The sequence below is a fragment of the Bos indicus genome, chromosome 20, assembly GCF_029378745.1.
Source record: "Bos indicus isolate NIAB-ARS_2022 breed Sahiwal x Tharparkar chromosome 20, NIAB-ARS_B.indTharparkar_mat_pri_1.0, whole genome shotgun sequence".
Lineage (NCBI taxonomy): Eukaryota > Metazoa > Chordata > Mammalia > Artiodactyla > Bovidae > Bos > Bos indicus.
Genome location: NC_091779.1, coordinates 22,917,532 through 22,936,825, shown reverse-complemented (window position 1 = coordinate 22,936,825; position 19,294 = coordinate 22,917,532). Strand labels below are relative to the sequence as shown.

At 40.4% G+C, this 19,294-nt stretch overlaps 1 protein-coding gene across 2 annotated transcripts in view; it reads right to left on the bottom strand.

The window, feature by feature from the left end:
* The window catches only part of ANKRD55 (ankyrin repeat domain 55), a 113,176-nt gene that overhangs the window by 73,421 nt on the left and 20,461 nt on the right, over positions 1-19,294 (bottom strand). For both annotated transcript variants that reach the window (XM_070774659.1, XM_070774660.1), the window contains exon 3: positions 2,842-2,964. In XM_070774659.1, the coding sequence (XP_070630760.1) occupies positions 2,842-2,964 (123 nt within the window). The remainder of the gene's footprint in view (positions 1-2,841; positions 2,965-19,294) is intronic.

Genomic DNA, 19,294 nt, shown 5'->3' with positions numbered 1-19,294 from the left:
CTAGGTGGAGTGCACTGGCTTCTCATTGCAGTGGCTTCTCTTGCTGCTGCTCTAGAGCACAGGCTCAATAGTTGTGGTGCATGGGCTTAGTTGTTCCATAGGATGTGGGATCTTCTTGGACCAGGGATCGAACCCATGTCTCCTGCACTGGCAGGCAGATTCTTTACTACTGAGCCACCAGGAAAGCCTAAATTTTCAAGGGTTGAAATGGACTTACATTCCTAGAACAAGCCACATTTGGTCATGGTATATAATTCTTTTTTATATATTACTGGATTCTGTTTGCTGGTTTTTAAAATTTTTTATTTACTTTTTATTTTTTGGCTGTACCTCACTGCATGTAGAATCTTAGTTCCCCAATCAGGGATTGAACTTGTGCCCCCTGCATTGGAAGTGCAGAGTCTTAACCACTGGACCATTAGAAAAATCCCTATTTGCTGATACTTTGCTAAGGATGTCTGTCTATATCTGTATTCATGTGGAGTATTGGTCTATAGGTTTATTTTTTATATCATCTTTGTCATTTGTTGATATCAGAGTAATATTAGTTTCATAATCATAACTCAGAAAAGTTTCCTCCTCTTCTGAAAGAGACTGTGTAGAGTTGGTGTTAATTTTACTTAAAAGTTTCTCGAAGTCCCCAGTGAAATCATCTAGGCCTGATGATGTCTTTTTCTGGGAATTTTAAAATTATGAATTTAAGTTCCTTCATAGTTATAGAACTATTCAAATAATGTCCTATTGGGCGAACTGTGGTCATTTATCTTTTTTGAGGAATTGCTCCATTTCATCTAAATAGTCAAATTACATGTATAGAGCTGTTTGCTATATTTTCTTATTATCCTTTAAATGTCTGCAGGGTTATTCTTTTTTTTTTTTTTGGCAGGGTTATTCCTGATAGTGATAACTTGGATCTCTTTCATTTTCTTTTTTGTCCTTATTGGTAGAGGTTTATAAGCTTTATTGACCTCTTCAAAGAATTAGTTTCTTGGTTCATTGATTTTCTCTATTTTCTCTCATTTCCAACTTCTAACCCCAAAGCAGATGTATAAGTAATTCTTCTTTAAAAAACAAATGAATGAAAAAACTACCATGGATAAATTAGGGAGCAACCACACACTTTACAAAACATTTTTTTTGTCATGATAAGGGAATTCTAAGCTCCTCTTAGGACAAGTCAACTGGTTAAAAAGGATTAATTACTTCGCAGAAATACTAGGATAGAGAAACCAATGATAAATTCTTTGTTATGGTTCTATAGGTCCTTGAGGCTGCCACCTCTTCCTCTCCTCCTCCTTTTTGTTTTTCTTCTCTTCCTCTTTCTTCTTCTTAGTCTTCCTCTTCATCTTTTAACTCTTTTTTCTTTCAGTTGTTCAGATTGCCTCATTGCTATTGTTCTATTTTCAACTTCACTGATCCTTTCCTCTGCTTCCTCATTCTGCTGCTGAGCTTAGCCGTTGACTTTTTAATTGTAATTATTGTATTTTTCAGTTTAAAAATTTTCCATTTGATTCTTCTTTATATCTGTTATTTCTTTGCTGAGCCTTTCTATTTTTTGTTTGTTTGTTTGTTTCAAGCATACTTGTAATTGCTTGTTAAAGCACTTTTCCGTGGTTACTTGAAAATCTTTGCCAGATAATTCTAACATCTGTCATCTTAGTGTTGGCATCTATTGATTGTTTTTTTCCATTTATTTTGAGGTCTTATTGATACTTGGTATGTCAAGTGATTTTCTTTGAAACTTGGACATTTGGAGTATTGCATTATGAGTTGCCTAAGTCTTGCTTAAATCCTCTATTTTAGCTGTTTTTTCCTGATACTGCTCCAGAGGGGAAATGAAGGGGGGACACCACCTCAGTAGTGCCAGGTAAGATTAGAGGTCTAAGTCCCTTACTTAGCCTTAATTGACATCTAAGGGAGAAGACTCTTCATTACTGGGTGGTGGTGAGAGTCCTAATTCTGAAGAAGGAATCCCCTGACACTGCCTCAGTGTTGGCGACGTGGGGACTTCATTACCAGGTGAAGGTGGAGGTGCAGGCTCCCAGCTTGGTCTTTGCTAGAATGAATGGGGTTGAGGTTGGTGGGAGTGTTTGGTGGAGTAGACTCATTATTGTCTAAAAGTTTTCTGTCTTGCTATGTGATCCCTTTCTTGGTTCTTTGACTAGAGGGCAGGCTTTTGTTGGGGGCTTTTTTGCTCTCTGTCCATTGACATTTCTACATTGTCAGCTTCTTCAGTTCTAAGTCTTGGAAATTTGGGGCAAAAGGAAGCCCAGGAAACTCATCACTGTGTCATTCCTTGGGTCTCAAGGTCCTAGCTAGTTTGTCATTTTCTCTCTACCTTCCAGAGTGTTCTTATGTTTATGCTATATACAATATTCAGGATTTTTAGTTGTATTTAGCAGAAAGAATAAAAAAAAAAAGTCCTACTTCTGCCCCGTCTTCCCAGAAGCAGAAGTCCTAGCTCTCTGGCTTTAATAATCACACTTTCCCTAACATCCACTGCTACCAAAAATAGCCTCTTCTTTTCATATACTTCTTCTAATGTCATCTACTTGGCCTATCTACTTTTGTCACTCATACAAAGAAGTTGAAAACAAACTCAGACTGAACAGCTTTATGAGAAGAGGTGATATAAAAGAGTTTGAAGATTTGTGTTCATGATTCTCATTAAATGTAATACTGAGGGAACTGTACATGGTTACAGGCAGGATATTCCTTGACCCTTCAGTATCAAAGTAGACTTTCAAATATCATTTTATTAACATTGCTCACCTCTGGAGGCCATTTCTGAAAGGACAGATCAGGATATTCTGTAGGATCCAAAGTGAATAAATAGCTCACCTTCACTGTCACAGCATTCTAGGATGGAAGGGTCTTCCCGAATCACAGCAGTCAGAGCACTGACATCTCCATTAGACGCTGCCTGATAAACCATGGTCAGGTCAACTTCTTCAGATGAATCACCTTCATGAATCAAACAGAGACAAACTTAGTATGTGGAGAGAATTCACTGAAAGAGTAACAGCACCCAGGGGGTCACCCACACAAGTGATTCATGAAAATCTCTCTGGCGAATCTAGGCAGAAGGCTGAGTCATACTGATCACACACAACTTCACTACTTCTGAAGAATGGTGGGCCCCAGTGGGCTGCCTTGTAACGTCATCATATATGGGGAAGGAGCTTGAGGGAATAGCTGTCCTCTGAGATTTAATGATTCTCTCCAAGCATTCAGACTACTTGAAACCAGTGAGAACAGATTGGAAAGTGGAGCCTTTATCTTGGGTCTGGGTTTCCCTTTTTGATCTGAAATATGTTACTTTCCTTTTCAGTGATTCAGTTTACCCACCTTTGAAGGAGATAATGTGCTCCTTATTCTCTGCCCTCTAGATGGGCTCTCTACCCTTTCTTCTTGCTCTGAATCCTGCGAGCTAACATTACTGAGCACATCACCCAGGCCTCCTGGCCCTCAGTGTCCAGGGGCGGCAATGGCAGGAGAAGAGGAGGAGAAAGAGATCGGGCATCTCCTCTTGCCTTCCCCTAGTACAGAGTTTGGCAGCAGCTGCTTCTCTTTCCGCAGGAGGGTCCTTTCCCCAGAACCAGACCTCACTGGGCTCCCAGTGGTAACAAACATTGTCCTTTCTATCCTGCCTCATCTCTGCATGCAGTCCCTTCACAAAAGCCCTTCATTTGAACCATCTGGGGTTTCATGACATGGTGAATCCAAAAGAAACAGAGCTACATCACACAAACATAGGGAGCAAATGTACAGACACCAATGGGGAGGGGGGGTGGAGGATGAATGGGGAGATTGAGATTCACACGTATACACTATTGATGCTATGTATAAAATGGATAACTAATGAGATGAGAACCTACTGTAGAGCACAGGGAACTGTACTCAGTGCTCTGTGGTGACCTAAATGGGGAAGGAATCCACAAAAGAGGGGATATATGTATGCATATAGCTGATTCACTCTGCTGTATAGAAGAAACTTACACAATATTGTAAAGCAATTGTATTCTAATAAAAGTTTTTTAATTAACAGAAACAGAGCTATATGCATCTCCTTTGAATTTGATGTGTGCTCAGTTACCCGGTTGTGTCCAATTCTTTGTGGTCCCATGGACTGTAGCCCGCCAGGCTCCTCTCTCCAGGGAGTTTTCCAGGCAAGAATACTGGAGTAGGTTGTCACTTCGTCCTCCAAAGGATCTTCCTGATTCAGGGACTGAACCTCATCTCTTGCATCCCCTGAGCTAGCAGGCAGATTCTTTACCTGTGAGCCCAGTGAAGTCTGGTTCTGGGGAAAGGACCCTCCTGCTGAAAGAGAAGCAGCTGCTGCTAGACTCTGTACTAGGGGAGGGCAAGAGGAAATGCCCCATCTCTTTCTCCTCCTCTTCTTAGCCACTTGGATTATACCTTTTTGCATGTTTGAACCAACTAATAGTATTGCCAAAAGTGACAAGAGAACTGTGGGTCGTGACCCCAGGGAAGCAATGGAAGGGCTGAGAGAGAAGTTTTGTTTATGAGGACACCTCTTGTGAAGTGCTGTGCCGAGGCCCCCTACTTCATATCTCCCACACGTGGTCATGGTTCAGGGAAAATATACATGTATTAGAAAAGTTCTTAAAATTGTGTTTTTCTACTAATGTGGACGTTATGCTAGAGACACTTTATAGTTCTAATGGATCTTTAGCTGGCAGTGGTCCTAAACCTTTGGCTTGGTTTCCTTGTCCCAGTACTTCTGGGAAGTCACTAATGACTTTTTAACCAGCTGACCTGTTCCAGGAGAAGCTTGTCACTAAAAATGATTCGCTTGCGACAACAAACTGCCTTGTGAAGTGAGTAGCTGCTCCCTAATTTAACCACGGCAGATTTGTTACTGAAGGAGCTGCTTTCAAAGCCAACTCACATTTGACTGAAGCCTAGGACTGAGTGGTGACGGATGTGAAAGGCAAGTGCCACTTCTGTGTAAGTGTAAGGACTCTGGATCTGCAACAGTGGGGTTCAATTCCTGGTTTGTACTAACCAGCTGTGTAAATTTGGGCCAGTTACACTCTCTGGGTCTTAGTTTCCTTGTCTTCAAGATGGAGATGATGATGATAATAACCATGTACCTCATAAGGTTGCTGTGAGGAATAAATGAGTTAATATTTAACCCTATATGCTTTTAGAACAGGGCATGCTGCTAAGTCACTTCAGTCGTGTCCAACTCTGTGTGACCCCATAGACGGCAGCCCACCAGGCTCCCCCATCCCTGGGATTCTCCAGGCAAGAACACTGGAGTGGGTTGCCATTTCCTCCTCCAATGCATGAAAGTGAAAAGTGAAAGTGAAGTCGTGACCCCATGGATTGCAGCCTACGAGGCTCCTCTGTCCATGGGATTTTCCGGGCAAGAGTACTGGAGTGGGTTGCCATTGCCTTCTCCAAGAACAGGGCATAGTGTGTTGTAAATGCTGTATATACTCGGCTACTACTACTGTTACTGCTTTTTCTTGAGAGTGTGAATGTTTCAAGAACATTTGGAATCTGGGGGATGTAAAGAAAAAGGTCTTTCTGATGATGGCTAGATGAAGGATGCATAGATTGCATAGAACATTCACTCTCTACTAGAAGCCCTCCCAGGAGCACAGACATTATGTGAGGATCGTTCATAATATCTCTGGACACAAGAAACAGGGCCAACACTTAAGCATAAAGATGGGCCTGGTGTCAGCTTGTACAACTTGATACCAAAGATGCTGGAGATGTCACTTCAAAAGGAAGGTCATGGTGGTGGCCTGAGATACATGGTGTTTATAACCTGTTTATATCACATGTATAAATGTGATACATAAATATATACTCATCACTGAGTGTAATGAAATCTGAAAGGCACATTCATCACACTGTTATGTACACATAGCTGAGAGAAACAAGGAATGCATTGCCTGATAGAATTCCAAATAATTTACCAGAAGGATTCTAACAACATTGTATTTAATAGAGATAAACTAAAGGTAATATCTTTTAGTCCATAAAATATTTGGTTGAACTAACTGAATGGTGGTTGAACCTGTCTGGTGGTTCAGATGGTAAAGAATCTGCCTGCAATTTGAGAGACCCAGGTTCGATCCCTGGGTCGGGAAGATACCCGGGAGAAGGAAATGGCAACCCGCTTCAGTATTCCTTGCCTGGAAAATCCCAAGGATGGAGGAGCCTGGTGGGCTACAGTCCATGGGGTTGCAAAGAGTCTGACACTACTGAGTGACTAACACTTTCACTTTGAGCCTGTAGTGTTTTTTTTGTTGTTGTTGTTAATTTTCGGCTGCCCTGGGTCTTCACTGCCGTGCGAGGGCTTTCTCTAGCTGCAGAGAGCAGGGGCTACTCTCCAGTTGTAGTGCGCAGGCTTCTCATTGCAGTGGATTCTCTTGTTGTACAGCACGGGCTCTAGCCATGCGGGTTTCAGTTAGTTGCTGCCTTGGGGCTCAGCATTTGCAGCTTGTGGGTTCTAGAATGCAGGTTCGGTAGTTGTGGCACATGGGCCCAGTTGTCCCAAAGCATGTGGTATCTTCCCAGACAAGGGAACAAATCCGTCTTCCCTGTATTCCAAGGGGGATTCTTAAGCAGCAGACTGCAAGGGAAGCCCGAACTTGTAGTTTTTGTTCCTCAACATACCCTGCTGGTGACCTTAACCTTATTATCCTCTATGGACTATCTCCTCTCCTCTTTCAGCCCATGGAGTTAACCAGTTGCTCAGGGCTGGCACATGGGACTGAACTAAGCCAATCAACACCAGCACTATCCTGGCCACAGAGACTGGTTCAGGGATGTGCCCCAATCAGAGCCCATGAAAGCCCGTGGGATATTTTGGGATTGCTGGGAGCAAGTTTTGTTCTACCACCCCTGAAGCCAGGAGTTATGGGGGACATCTCATGGATGGAGGGCCTAAGAATGAAGACAAGAGAAGAGCAGAGCTCTAAGAGAAGAAAATAATTGATACCTGGTGACATTGTTTAAATCCCTGAATCAAGCCATACCTTAAGCCAGCACCATTTTGGGAACATTTACATGAACCAATACATATCTTGTTTTTGCTTAAGTTTTTTGCACAGATTTCATGTATTTGTTTTTCTTTTTAATCACTGAAAGAGTTTAACTGACAAAAGGTTTTTAGTGGTGGCACATTAGAAAAGCACATAGACTTTAGTAGTTGGGCAGTTAACGCTATAGGAATTAACAACGTGACAATCAACTAGTAGGTCTCTGGCTGTAGTAATAATAGTCTAGTAACAGAAGTGTAGGAGCTAATGGGTTTTTTCCTTTTTTTTCACCGTGCTGAGCCTTACTTGTAGCACTCAGAATCTTCGTTGCTGCATGCGGGATCTTTTCTGTGGTATGTGGGACCTAGTTCCTAGACTGGGGTCAAACCCAGCCCCTCTTCACTGGGAGCACAGAGTCTTAACCACTGGACCACCAGGGAAGTCTTGGCTTTTTCTCTTCTTAGCCAACTGGTCATTGTCATGCCGAGGTCTATGGCCCATGGACTAAATGGGTTATAGGCAGGTAGCTGAAGGATATTCAGAGGAGAGTGACCTGAGGATGACTGGACTTTATGTAATAGGATGAACAGCAGAAGGCGATGGCTGTGAGATTCCTTTGTGAGGCCATGTTGGTGGCCTTCATTTATTTGAGGATTTTTTTCAAGTAAAAAAATTGTGGTAAATATTTATAACATAAAGTTTGCATTTTAACCATTTTTAAGTGTAGAGTTCAGCAGGATGATGTATATTACCACTATCCATCTCCACAATTCTTTTAATCTTCCAAAACTCAAATTCTGTATTCATTAGACAAAAACTCTCCACTCTTCCTTCCCCTCCGTCTCCTGGAAACCATTCCATTTTCTGTCTCTATGAATTTGATCAATCTAGATATCTCATTTAAGTGGAATCAACATTGTCTGTCCTTTTGTTACTGGCTTATTTCACTTAACAGAATGTCCTGGAGATTCACTCACATTGTGGCATGTCTCAGAATTTCCTTCTTTTTTAAGGCTGAATAATCTGTTGTGTGTATGTAACACATTCTGTTTATTCATTCATCTATTGGTGGGCACTTGGGTTGTTTCCACCTTTTGGCTATTGTGAGTAATGCTGCTGCAAACATTGGTATACAAATAATTTTTTTAGATTCTGCTTTCAATTCTTTCAAGTATATACTTAGAAGTGAAATTGCAGGATTACATGGTAATTCTATTTTTAATTTTTTTAAGGAAACACCATACTGTTTTCCAATGTGGCTCCTACAGTTTATATTCTTACCAACAGTGCTCAAAGGTTCCAGTTTCCCTCGTCTTTACCAACACTTGTTATTTCCTGTTTTTTGCTTCTTGTGTTGGTTTGTTTTAATAATAGCTAGCCTGATGGGTGTGAAGTAATGTTTTGTGGTTTTGATTTGCATTTCCCTATGATTAGTGATGCGGAGCATCTTTTCTTTTTTTTTTTCATGTTTTTTTGGTGTTTGTATATCTTCTCTGGAGTAATATCTAAGTCCTTTGTCCATTTTTCATTGTTTTTTTTTCTGTTCAGTTGTAGAAATTCTTTTTTATGTTCTTGATATTAACTCCTTATCAGATATATAATTTGTATACATTTTCTCCTATTGTGTGGGTTGCCTTACCACTGTTGACAGTGTCTTAATTAAAGCATTTAACTTTAATGTAGTTCAAATTGTCTGTCTTTCATTGTCTGTGCTTTTGTCATTACATCTGAGAGATTATTGCCAAATTCAATATCATTTTCCCTCTACATTTTCTTCTAAGAGTTTTATAGGTTTAGGTCTCATGTTTAGGTCTTTGATCCATTTTAAGGTATTTGTTGTAGATGGTGTTAAGGGTCTGACTTCATCCTTTTGCACTTGTCTGTCCAGTTGTTTCTGAATTATTTGTTGAAAAGACAATTCTTCCCTCCACTGAATGGTCTTGGCACCCGTGTTGACTCCTATTGCCTCCTAAGTTGATCGCAGATGTATGAGATTATTTCTTGACTCAGTTCTATTCCACGGATCCGTATGTCTGTCTCCATGCCAGTACTATACTGTTTTGATTGCTGCAGCTTTACAGTATGGTTTGAAATCAGGAGGTGTGAGACCTCCAACTTTGCTTTGCATTTGTAAGTTTTTTTTTTTTTCTTTTTGGTCATTTGGGGTCCTTTGAAATTCCACATGAATTTTAAGATGGATTTTTATATTTCTACAAAAACATCACCAGGATTTGGTTTGGGACTGCATCAAATCTGTAAATCTCTGGGTAGTATTGACATCTTAACAACATTGTATTTTAATCCATGAAACACAAGACATGTTTCCATTTATTGGTGTCTAATTTCTTTCAACAGGGTTTTATAGTTTTCAATGTGTAAGTCTTTTGCCTTCCTGACTTTTTTCCTAAGTGTTTTATTCTGCTTGATGCTACTATAAACAGAATTATTTTTCAAAGAGCTTTTAGGCAGAGAAGTTTATGGTTAAACTTTCCTGTGAAATTCCAGCAGTTAGAAATAGCAATGGTGAGAATGACAGAGGGTATTTTAATTGTCAGAGCACTGTAAAAATGTCCTGGGTCACCTCAAGAGGTAGTTGTGAACTTTTGTTGTTAAAGATGTCTATCTTGGCTAGGTGTTCACCAAGGGGGTGTGTTTCAGAAGGAATTCAGACACAGAGAGATGCACAAGGTATGGGGAAGGGAAGATGTGTGAGGCAAAACAGAATGTATTTCAGAATTTCTTCTAGTCCTATGTGTGTGTGCTCAGTCATGTCTAACTCTTATGACCTCACATACTACAGCCCACCAGGCTCCTCTGTCCATGGGATATTTTAGGCAAGTATACTGGAGTGGGTTGCCATTTCCTCTTCCAAGGGATCTTCCCGACCCAGGGATTGAAACTGTGCCTCTTGAATCTCCTGCTTGGCAGGTGGATTCTTTACCACTGGCTCATAAGATAATGTACTAAATTACAAAATGATTAGGAAATAGGAAAGGAACGAACTTCCAAGGAAATTGTGTAGAAACAGTCAATTTAAATTGCAGTCAATGCAAATAATTATGCCTGAACCTGAGATAGTACAAAGAATTTCTGTAGATATGAGGAAGGGTGATTTAGAAATAACAAGTATGACAAGAACAACTGATGGTCCTGATGGAATCTAAAATAGAGGCAAGAAAAATTCTTTTCAGAAGTCACAAAGCCATTTAAGATATGCAGAAGATCTACATAAACAAACGATACATACATTCTTCCTTCTCTCTTTCCTTCTTTCTTTATCCTCTTGTTATCTACTATCTATTTTTTTGTCTGTTTATCTATCAATCAGCTATTTATCATCTGTTTATCTTTTTTTCCATTTAACTTTAGAGGAGGAGCATGGTTTGAATGGCTTTTGTCTCTCCAACTGTGTAAGAGTTAAACAGATAGACGTATATATAGATGCATAAATAAAAACTCTATAATTCACAGAGGGAAAGAGACTGAAATAGAGAAAATGGAAAACAGACATTAAAGAATAGAAAGAATGAAGTATGTGAACAGATGTGGTTTAGTCGCTAAGTCGTGTTTGACTCTTGTGACCCCATGGACTGTAGCCCACCAAGTTCCTCTGTCCATAGGATTTTCCAGGCAGGAATACTGGAGTAGCTACCATTTCCTTCTCCAGGGGGTCTTCCTGACCCAGGGATCAAACCCGGGTCTTCTGCGCTGCAGGCAGATTCTTTACCAACTGAGCTACCATGAACAGATGTAGATTATATATTTATAAAAAATTATCTGTATATGTGTATATAAATGAAAAATATAAGACAAGAAGACTATGCATCAAAAATAGAGATAATTTCTTACATATTATTCAGTACTTTCTATATTTTACCAATTCTCCACAATGAATTTATATATTTTGTTGTTGTTTAGTCGTTAAGTCATGTCTGATTCTTTTGAGATCCCATGGACTGTAGCCCTCCAGTCTCCTCTGTCTGTGGGATTTTTCAGGCAAGAATACTGGATTGGGTTGCATTTCCTTCTCCAGTGGGTCTTCCTGAGCCAGGGATCGAACCCAGATCTCTTGAATTGGCAGGTATTGGCAGGTTGATTCTTAACCCCCAAGCCACCTGGGAAGCCCTTAGATATTTTTAATAATCATCAAAATAAACCAAATTTTAAATGATGAGAGAGAAGAGAGTCTTACTAGCTTTATATTAATATTTATATTAATTAGATTATAAATATATTATATTTATATTAGTGTGTTACTACTAGAAGGGTAGACATGGCCTGAGTGACCGCCTGAGTGAGAAAACAAGTCCTTGATATTTGACAAAGTGCTGAGAAAGGAAAGACATACATGTATTTTAAAAATTCCAACCTTTATAAATACCCTAGCAAATTTTTTAAAAAATAGGAAAATATTTTAAATTTTATTAATTTTTACTTAAAATTAAAAGGGTAGATTTTTTAAAAAAATCATCTGTTTCCCTCATTTTTCATGGTTAAAAACCTTGTAACAGTTTTTTGCATGTGTCATACATTATCTACCGAATTTCAAGGGCCCAGCTTTTTAATAATAGGATTGTAGACATATGACAGTCTGCTAGAAATGTTTTGGATTAGGGGGAAAAAACAAAAAGTCAAAGCTTCTCAGATTTTACACAAATGTGGGTTCTTTCACATAAAGGCTCTGTTCCTGGTTTCTTGTGGACTTCCTTGGAAAAGTCCTTGATGGCATCAGTTACTGAACCTACTTTGTTGGAATTACCCCAAGGTCAGCTTGGCATTTGTTCTGCTTAAATTGAGACTGTTTTGTGGAACAAGGTCAATGTAAAGACAGATCAGGTACTGCAGTTTCAAATGTCCAGACCAGAGGGCGTTGGGAGGATTTCTTGGGTTCATTCTATTCTGAAGATCCCTGGATGGCTAAACCAAGCCTAGAGTCACCAGTGAAGTCAGGCTTCATTTTAGGCAACTATAGAGGCTTCCACAGTTATTTCTTAGATTGTTTTTTTAGAGTGGAATTGATTGCATCTGAAGAACTGAGAGTTATTAATTCATCCATTTACTTAACATCTACCCTAGGTTAGTGAAATTGCAGGTACACAGATTGGAGAGTCACTGCTCCTAAGGAAGCAGGAGGAAGACATGCTCCAGTGCGAAAAGGAGTGTGTCGTTTATTATTGAGATACACCAGGCATATTATGGCAGGACTGAGGAAAAATGATTTGAATGAATAGTTTCCTGGGCCTTCTCATAATCCAGACCCATCTATCCTCCTGGAGGATTGTCCTAGGTGCTTTGAGGACAGTTGAGACATTGTCTTTGGGGGGCTACCTGGAGTGATCTGTCCATAAAGTGGTGAGGCCTTTCCACTTTCAGGGAAGATGTCAGGCCTTCATCACACCCCAATGGCTCCATGTAACAATATTGCCACCCACTGGTGATAAGAGTCTCTCTGGGCCTTGACCTGGGCTCTGAGCCAGGATGGTGCCAGTTCTGCTGGATAGAATTAAAAGCCAGCTGGGAATACTCTGGCCATGCAGGAACAAGTTTAAGGTCACTGATACAGTTGCTGGCATTGAACTCAAATGAGTTTCATGTGACTCATCTTATACCTCATGTGACACACAGCATACAGATATGGAAGTGATATAGAAAAATAGTAAGAACCCAGCCTCCAGATTTTGAATCCTAGCACTGCCAGTTTCCTGCTAGCTGTATGATCTTGGGTGAGTTACTTAACTTCTTTTATTCCCGTTCTTCATTTGTCAAATGGGTAAAAACAATATTTACTTCACAGGGTTGTTTTGGGGAGCTAAATGGGTTCATCCACATAAAGAACAATGCCTGGCACAAAGTATTCAAATTATGTCGATAATCATGTGCTATCACTATTACTACTTTAAAAAGTATGTGTTTACTCATTTGACTGTGGTGGGTCTTTGCTGCTGTGCAGGCTTTCTCTGGCTGCAGGGAGCAGGGGCTTTCTCTAGCTGGGGTGCGCGTGTTTCCCCTTGTGGTGGCTTCTCTCGCTGCAGAGCACAGGGTCTAGGGTGTGTGGGCTCAGTAGTTGTGGCACATAGGCTTAGTTGCCCTACAGCACATGGGACCTTCCCAGACCAGGGATCAAACTCATGTCTCCTGCATTAGCAGGCGAATTCTTAATCACTGAGCCACCAAGGAAGCCCTCACTATTGCTACTTTGATAGGGATAGGAACCTCTGTCTTCTTTCCCCATAATGAGTCTTGCTCAACAGACTGTAGAGATTTTGTCAGCTGAAACACTTTGCTATTTTGCCTGTTTTCTCCTTTAGTCCCTCAGGGTGTATTGGCTGAGGTTTTAAGAGTGTTTTATAAAGTGCCAGTCATATGGGAGTATAAAAAAAGAGTTTCTTTCTAACATTTTAAAGAGAAAAATAGCTCCAAGCTTTCTGCATGTACCAGCTGAGAAAAGATATTCAAAGCAACCTTCTTGCTGTGGGAGTGGAAAAGAAGGGATTTCATTCTGTGGGAAGGAAGTCTTGCAACAATATTATCTCAAGGGTAAATATCTGGCCACAATCAGACCTTTCTTCATAACCAAACTTGTGATGCAACACATGTTGTGAATCTCAAAATCACTGTGTTTCTCTGGGTGATTCCTCTGACCTGCGAATTCCATTCCACAGTTAGCATCTCTATTGGACATGGGGTGGGGGGTAGTGCTGGGAAATGGAATTTGCTGTTCTAAGAAGCATGTCTGTGTTGAACTTCAGTAATGATGAATATCTAGAAAGCATTTTCATAAAAGGAACTTCGTTTTAATAATGTGCTCAATTAGTCCAATCGTGTCCGACTCTTTGCAACCCCATGGACTGTAGCCTACCAAGCCGCTCTGCCCATGGGGTTCTCCAGGCAAAATATGCAGTGGGTTGCCATTTCCTTCTCCAGGGGAGTCTTCCCAACCTAAGGATTGAACCTGGGTCTCTTATGTCTCTTGCATTGGCAGGTGAGATCTTTACCACTAGCACCACTTGGGAAGACCCCATTTTAATAATACTAGTTCTTAAAAAGATCTCAACTTTTAACACATAGGACCTTTAGTGTATGTACAATGAATGAGTTGATTGATTGGTATAGTTTTCATGTTCAATGGGCTTTCTCACCCATTAGAGCCTTGTGTAAATCTCACTGATGTCAACAATGTTGTGTCAAGAAGTTCTTTGTAAGTAGGCAAGTATAAGTCTTAAATGACTTTTATGAAGGATTGTGTTAGCCTAGCTGGTTTTTGGAAACTGAATAATCCACATGTTACTTTGACCACTGTACTTTCAGTCTTCCTCATTTTCGCCTGGATCAAATGTATGACACCACTCACCTCTCTTACTTTCAAGAAATGGGAGATGTTCATGTCAGGAATTTGCCATTTTAACCTGGGACTTTGAAAGGTGAGGAATAGGTGAAGAAGCAGAGTTTGTTCAGTTTGGGGAAGAGAAGACTCAGTTGGACAAGAGAGCTGTTTTCAAACATCGGAAAAGCTAGAGGAGAGTTTAGATTTGTGTTCTGCAGATCCAGTGAAAGTTGATCCAGTCACTGAGTTGTGTCTGACTCTTTGTGACCTCATGGACTGTAGCCTGCCAGGTTCCTCTGTCCATGAACTTCTCCAGTCAAGAATACTGGTGGATAGCCATTCCCTTCTCCATAGGATCTTCTTGACCCAGGGTCTCTGGCATTGCAGGTGGATTCTTTAACAGCTGAGCCACCATGGAAGCCCAGAGGGCAGAGCTAGTTATGGTGGATAGAAATTGGCAAAATCAAGACTTTTAATGACTAGAGCTGTTCATAATTGGAAAGGATTATCTTGTGCTGTATGTGTTCTTTCTCACTACCCATGTCTAAGGAGATTCTTATCAAGCATATCTTGGGATGCACTTGAGGAGATGTCTGTATTGACTAGAAGGTTGAGCTCTAAGGTTCCCTCTGTGATTGAGATTCTATGTGTCTTTCTCACATCTGTGTAGAACCAAATAATGAATCACTTACTCTTGACGGACAGTGACAATTAGGCTGAAAAGGATTTGGAGAAGTGGGTCTTCCTTGGGTTCTTTAAAATGCATCCTCCTATTGGCCCTCCACTGTGGTCACTTGTAAAACTGCCCCAAGAGCCTTGATAGCCTGAAAATATTTTAAGAAAACAAATGCAGTTTGGGTGATTGGTCCAAGTTTAGAGATTGAATCAATCTCTCTGCAGTCCTTGAGATTCCATGGCTCCTGAAGCCCTGATACAGTTCCCTTCTGTCATCTGGGCTCCTGTGGCTGTCTTCATTGTCTGGACTCTGCTTTCTCCCTCCTCACAATAATCTCATGGATTCCTTAATGTAGTTGAAATGGAATCAAGAATCACTCACTATATTGGGCTTGTCGCTTTATAAAAGGCACAGAATAAAACCCAAACTGGTGAATAATCACCCTTCATGTGACCTCACTAGAATATTGTCAGTATGGCTTTCCTCTTATTGCAGAAAAAATTATCTTGAACGTTAGATAGTAGAAGTAGATAGAAAGTGCTGGATACACTGAGTCTGTGTTAATGGGTTAGTCACTCACTTGTGCCTGACGCTTTGTGACTCCATGAACTCTAGCCTGCCAGGCTCCTCTGTTGGAATTCTCCAGGCAAGTATACTGCAGTGGGTTGCCATACCCTTCTCCAATATTGTATATATTGATAAATTGATTTAATTATCATATTATTTTCCAATCGACAAATTGAAGAGAAGTAGATATAGGAAATGAAGTCTCATCCTTCCCAATCCTTAGAAATAGAATTAGGAAAAGAGTCTTCTGCTCCTTTAAATAATTGTATAAAGCATATCACTAGCATTTCAGGTAGAGTTGAACTAAATAAGTAGCTTTCTTCAGCTCTCATATATTATGGGCATATGATTACCTAAGGCTGATTCAAACTGTGCCATCTAGCTGTTAGTATATAATATTGTGAAGTCTAAAAAAAGTGACACCACAGCAAAGGAAACCATAAACAAAACAAAAACACAACCTATGGAAAGGGAGAAAATGTTTGCAAATGATGCAACTGGCAAGGGTTTCATTTCCAAAATAAACAAACAGTTCATACAACTCAACAACAACAAAATAAAGAATCAAAAAGGGACCAGATCAAGAGTAATATTAAAAGGATGCAATGACTGGCTTGTCAGGTCCCATATCAGACTGGAGGCAGGCCTAACAGCTGAAGAAGGGTTGATAACTTTTTAAGCTGCTGTATGGTGGCTTGTGTGTATTTCTGGGGAATGATTAATATAATCTCTATTGATCTGAGGATATAGAGATATATTAAGATTGTAACACCCAGTGACTAATAGTCCTTAGCATAGTGCCAGAGTTACATTTTACAAAGAAAATAGAGATCATGCTGATTTTTCATTTGATGTTTTCTCTTTTTTAAACATTTAATGTGTGCTCAGTTGCTCGCTCAGACGTGTCTGACTATTTGTGGCCCCATGGACCATAGTCCACCAGACTTCTCTGCCCATGGAATTTTCCAGGCAAGAATGCTGGAGTGGGGTGCCATTTCCCATTTTAGGGGATCGTCCTGACCTAGGGATTGAACCTGTGTCTCTTGTGTTAACTGTGTTGGCTGGCAGATTTTTTTTTTTACCACTAGTGCTACGTAGGAAGCCCAAACATTTAATTATTGGATCGTAAATATTTTCCCATGCCATAAGGTAAGATTTGAAAATGTTATTTGTAAAATGTGGCATAAAATTCCATTGACTGGACTTAACACTATTGATTTAATCATTCTCTTAATATTAAACATTTAAATCCTTTCACTTTTGGAGGGAATTATTAATTCTGTGGCTATTCCAAATAATACTATTACATTCTTGCACATATGTCTTTCTGTGAATCTTTGATTATTTTCTTTGGACACATTTCTAGAAGTGAACTTATGAAGCAATGAATTTTTGACTCTTTGTCAAATTGCCCTCCTGAAAGGTTGGCCCAACTCACCCTCCCCAAGCAGGGCCTGACAGCAAACATTTCACTTCATTCTTTTTTTACTATTTATTTTTTTAACTGCACGGGCCTTCATTTCTGTATGTGTGCTTTAGCTGTGGAGAATCCGGGCCACTCTCTCGTTGTGGTATGCAGGCTTTTCATCACCGGAGCTTCTTTTTTGCAGGGCACAGACTCTAGGGCGTGGGCTTCAGTGGTTGCTGCAAGCGGGCTCAGTAGTTTAAGCACTCAAGCTTAGTGGCCCAGCAATATGTGGGATCTTCCTGGACCAGCAGGGATTGAAACAGCATCCTCTGCATTGCAAGATTCTTAATCTCTGGACCACCAGGGAAGCCCTCGCCTCATTCTTGACACTGCATTATTTTATTTTCTTTTTTTTCAATGCTGGTCTGACAGAAGGAAACGAGTACATAATTTCCAAAGGTCATTTCTTTTACTGTTCCTGAGAGAGAAGTTTTTCATATATTTATGGCCATTGCATGAATTACTCATAGGTGTCCTTTATATATTATTTTAAGGCATTTGTCTTTATCTGATTGATTTGAAAGAGCTCTGTTTTCAGTAAGGATATTAACTCTTCATCTGTTATCTAGGCTGCAGTTACTTTTCCCTGTTTGCCACTTAAGTCCTCAGTTTGTTTTGTTGGATTTTGAAAAATACATTGTCAAAACCTATGGATATTGCATTGATGATTCATTGTTTTTATGATTAGAAAGGTCATAACCCATGGAACCTTATACTTAAGTGTTAACATTCAGTCGTGTCTGACTCTTTGCGACCCCATGGATTATACAGTCCATGGAATTTTCTAGGCCAGAATATTGGAATAGGTAGCCTTTCCCTTCTCCAGGGGATCTCCCCAACCCAGGGATCAAGCCCAGGTATCCCACATTGCAGGCAGATTCTTTATCAGCTGAGCCACAAGGGAAGCCCCAGAAAACTGGAGAGGATAACATATCCCTTCTCCAGCAGATCTTCCTGACCCAGGAATCAAACCGGGCTCTCCTGCATTGCAGGCGGATTCTATACCAACTGAGCTATCAGGGAAACCCTCTGTTAACATTTAAGTATAATTGATATGAAACCTTTTTTTTAATCCTCAAGTGTTTTATATTTTTTTAAGTTTTAAAAAATTTATTTATTTTTACATATGGAACTTTTAAACTTTATTTTTGTGTGCCATAATTACCTTTTCCCCCAATAGCAGATAATTCTCCTTTTCCTCAGTTGTTTGTAAGGGCAACCTTACATCTAGTTAACACATAATTAACACCTTGGAGGAGGTGCCTCCTACAGCCCACTCATTGGAACTGAAGCCTGGAACGCAGGGATCCAAGAACCATTTCTCTGCAGTGGTACACGCATGAATGTGGAAAAGTGGCCAAAGTGCACCTCACTCCCATTCCATACAGTCTTGTCGTCTGCCCATAGTCAAGGTTCTTAGCTTGTTTAGTGTTTCCTGTACGGTTTTGAGTTCTAGAATTTTTGCTAGCCTATTTGAAGGAATTAAACTCAGAACAATCCTAAAGTTAGCAAAAACATTGATACAATCACTTCCATGGCACAACAATGTCCCCAGCAACTGTGAAAGCATCCACTGTTATTTGCCTGTCCCCAAGGGGCCTCTGTCATTGTCTGAAGAGCAATCATAATGATGGTCAATGATTATACCATGCTTATTATTACCAGGCTCTGTACTAAGCCTTTTGTAGAAATCAACTCATTTAATGCTTTGTGGCCCAGCTGCATGGGTCACCTGCAATGCAAGAGACCTGGGTTTGATCCCTGGGTTGGGAAGATCCCCTGGAGAAGGGAAAGGCTACCCACTCCAGTATTCTGGCCTAGAGAATTCCATGGACTGTATAGTCCATGGGGTAGCAAAGAGTCAGACACAACTGAGAGATTTTCACTTTCACGTATGAGAATGATTCCCATTTTATGGATGAGGAAACTGAGGCACCAAGCAGGAAAGTAACTTCCCCAAAGTCACACAGGTAGTAGTGAGCAGTGAAGCTCAGATAAGCCTGCAGGCTGTCAGGCCTGAGACTGGACCCTCTGACCAATGTGCACTATTGTCTGTCACTGCCTGTTGGCTCAGGAGGCAAACCTTCACGTGTTTCAGTGAACTCATGATCTTCCCTGGCGCTGGACAATATTCCACATGCCATTCTCTCTTACTCACAGCAGCCTATACCAAACTGTTCACAAGCTGTGTAGCTCAGCAATCTCCTTGACAGGCATTATTGTGCTGGAGTTTATAC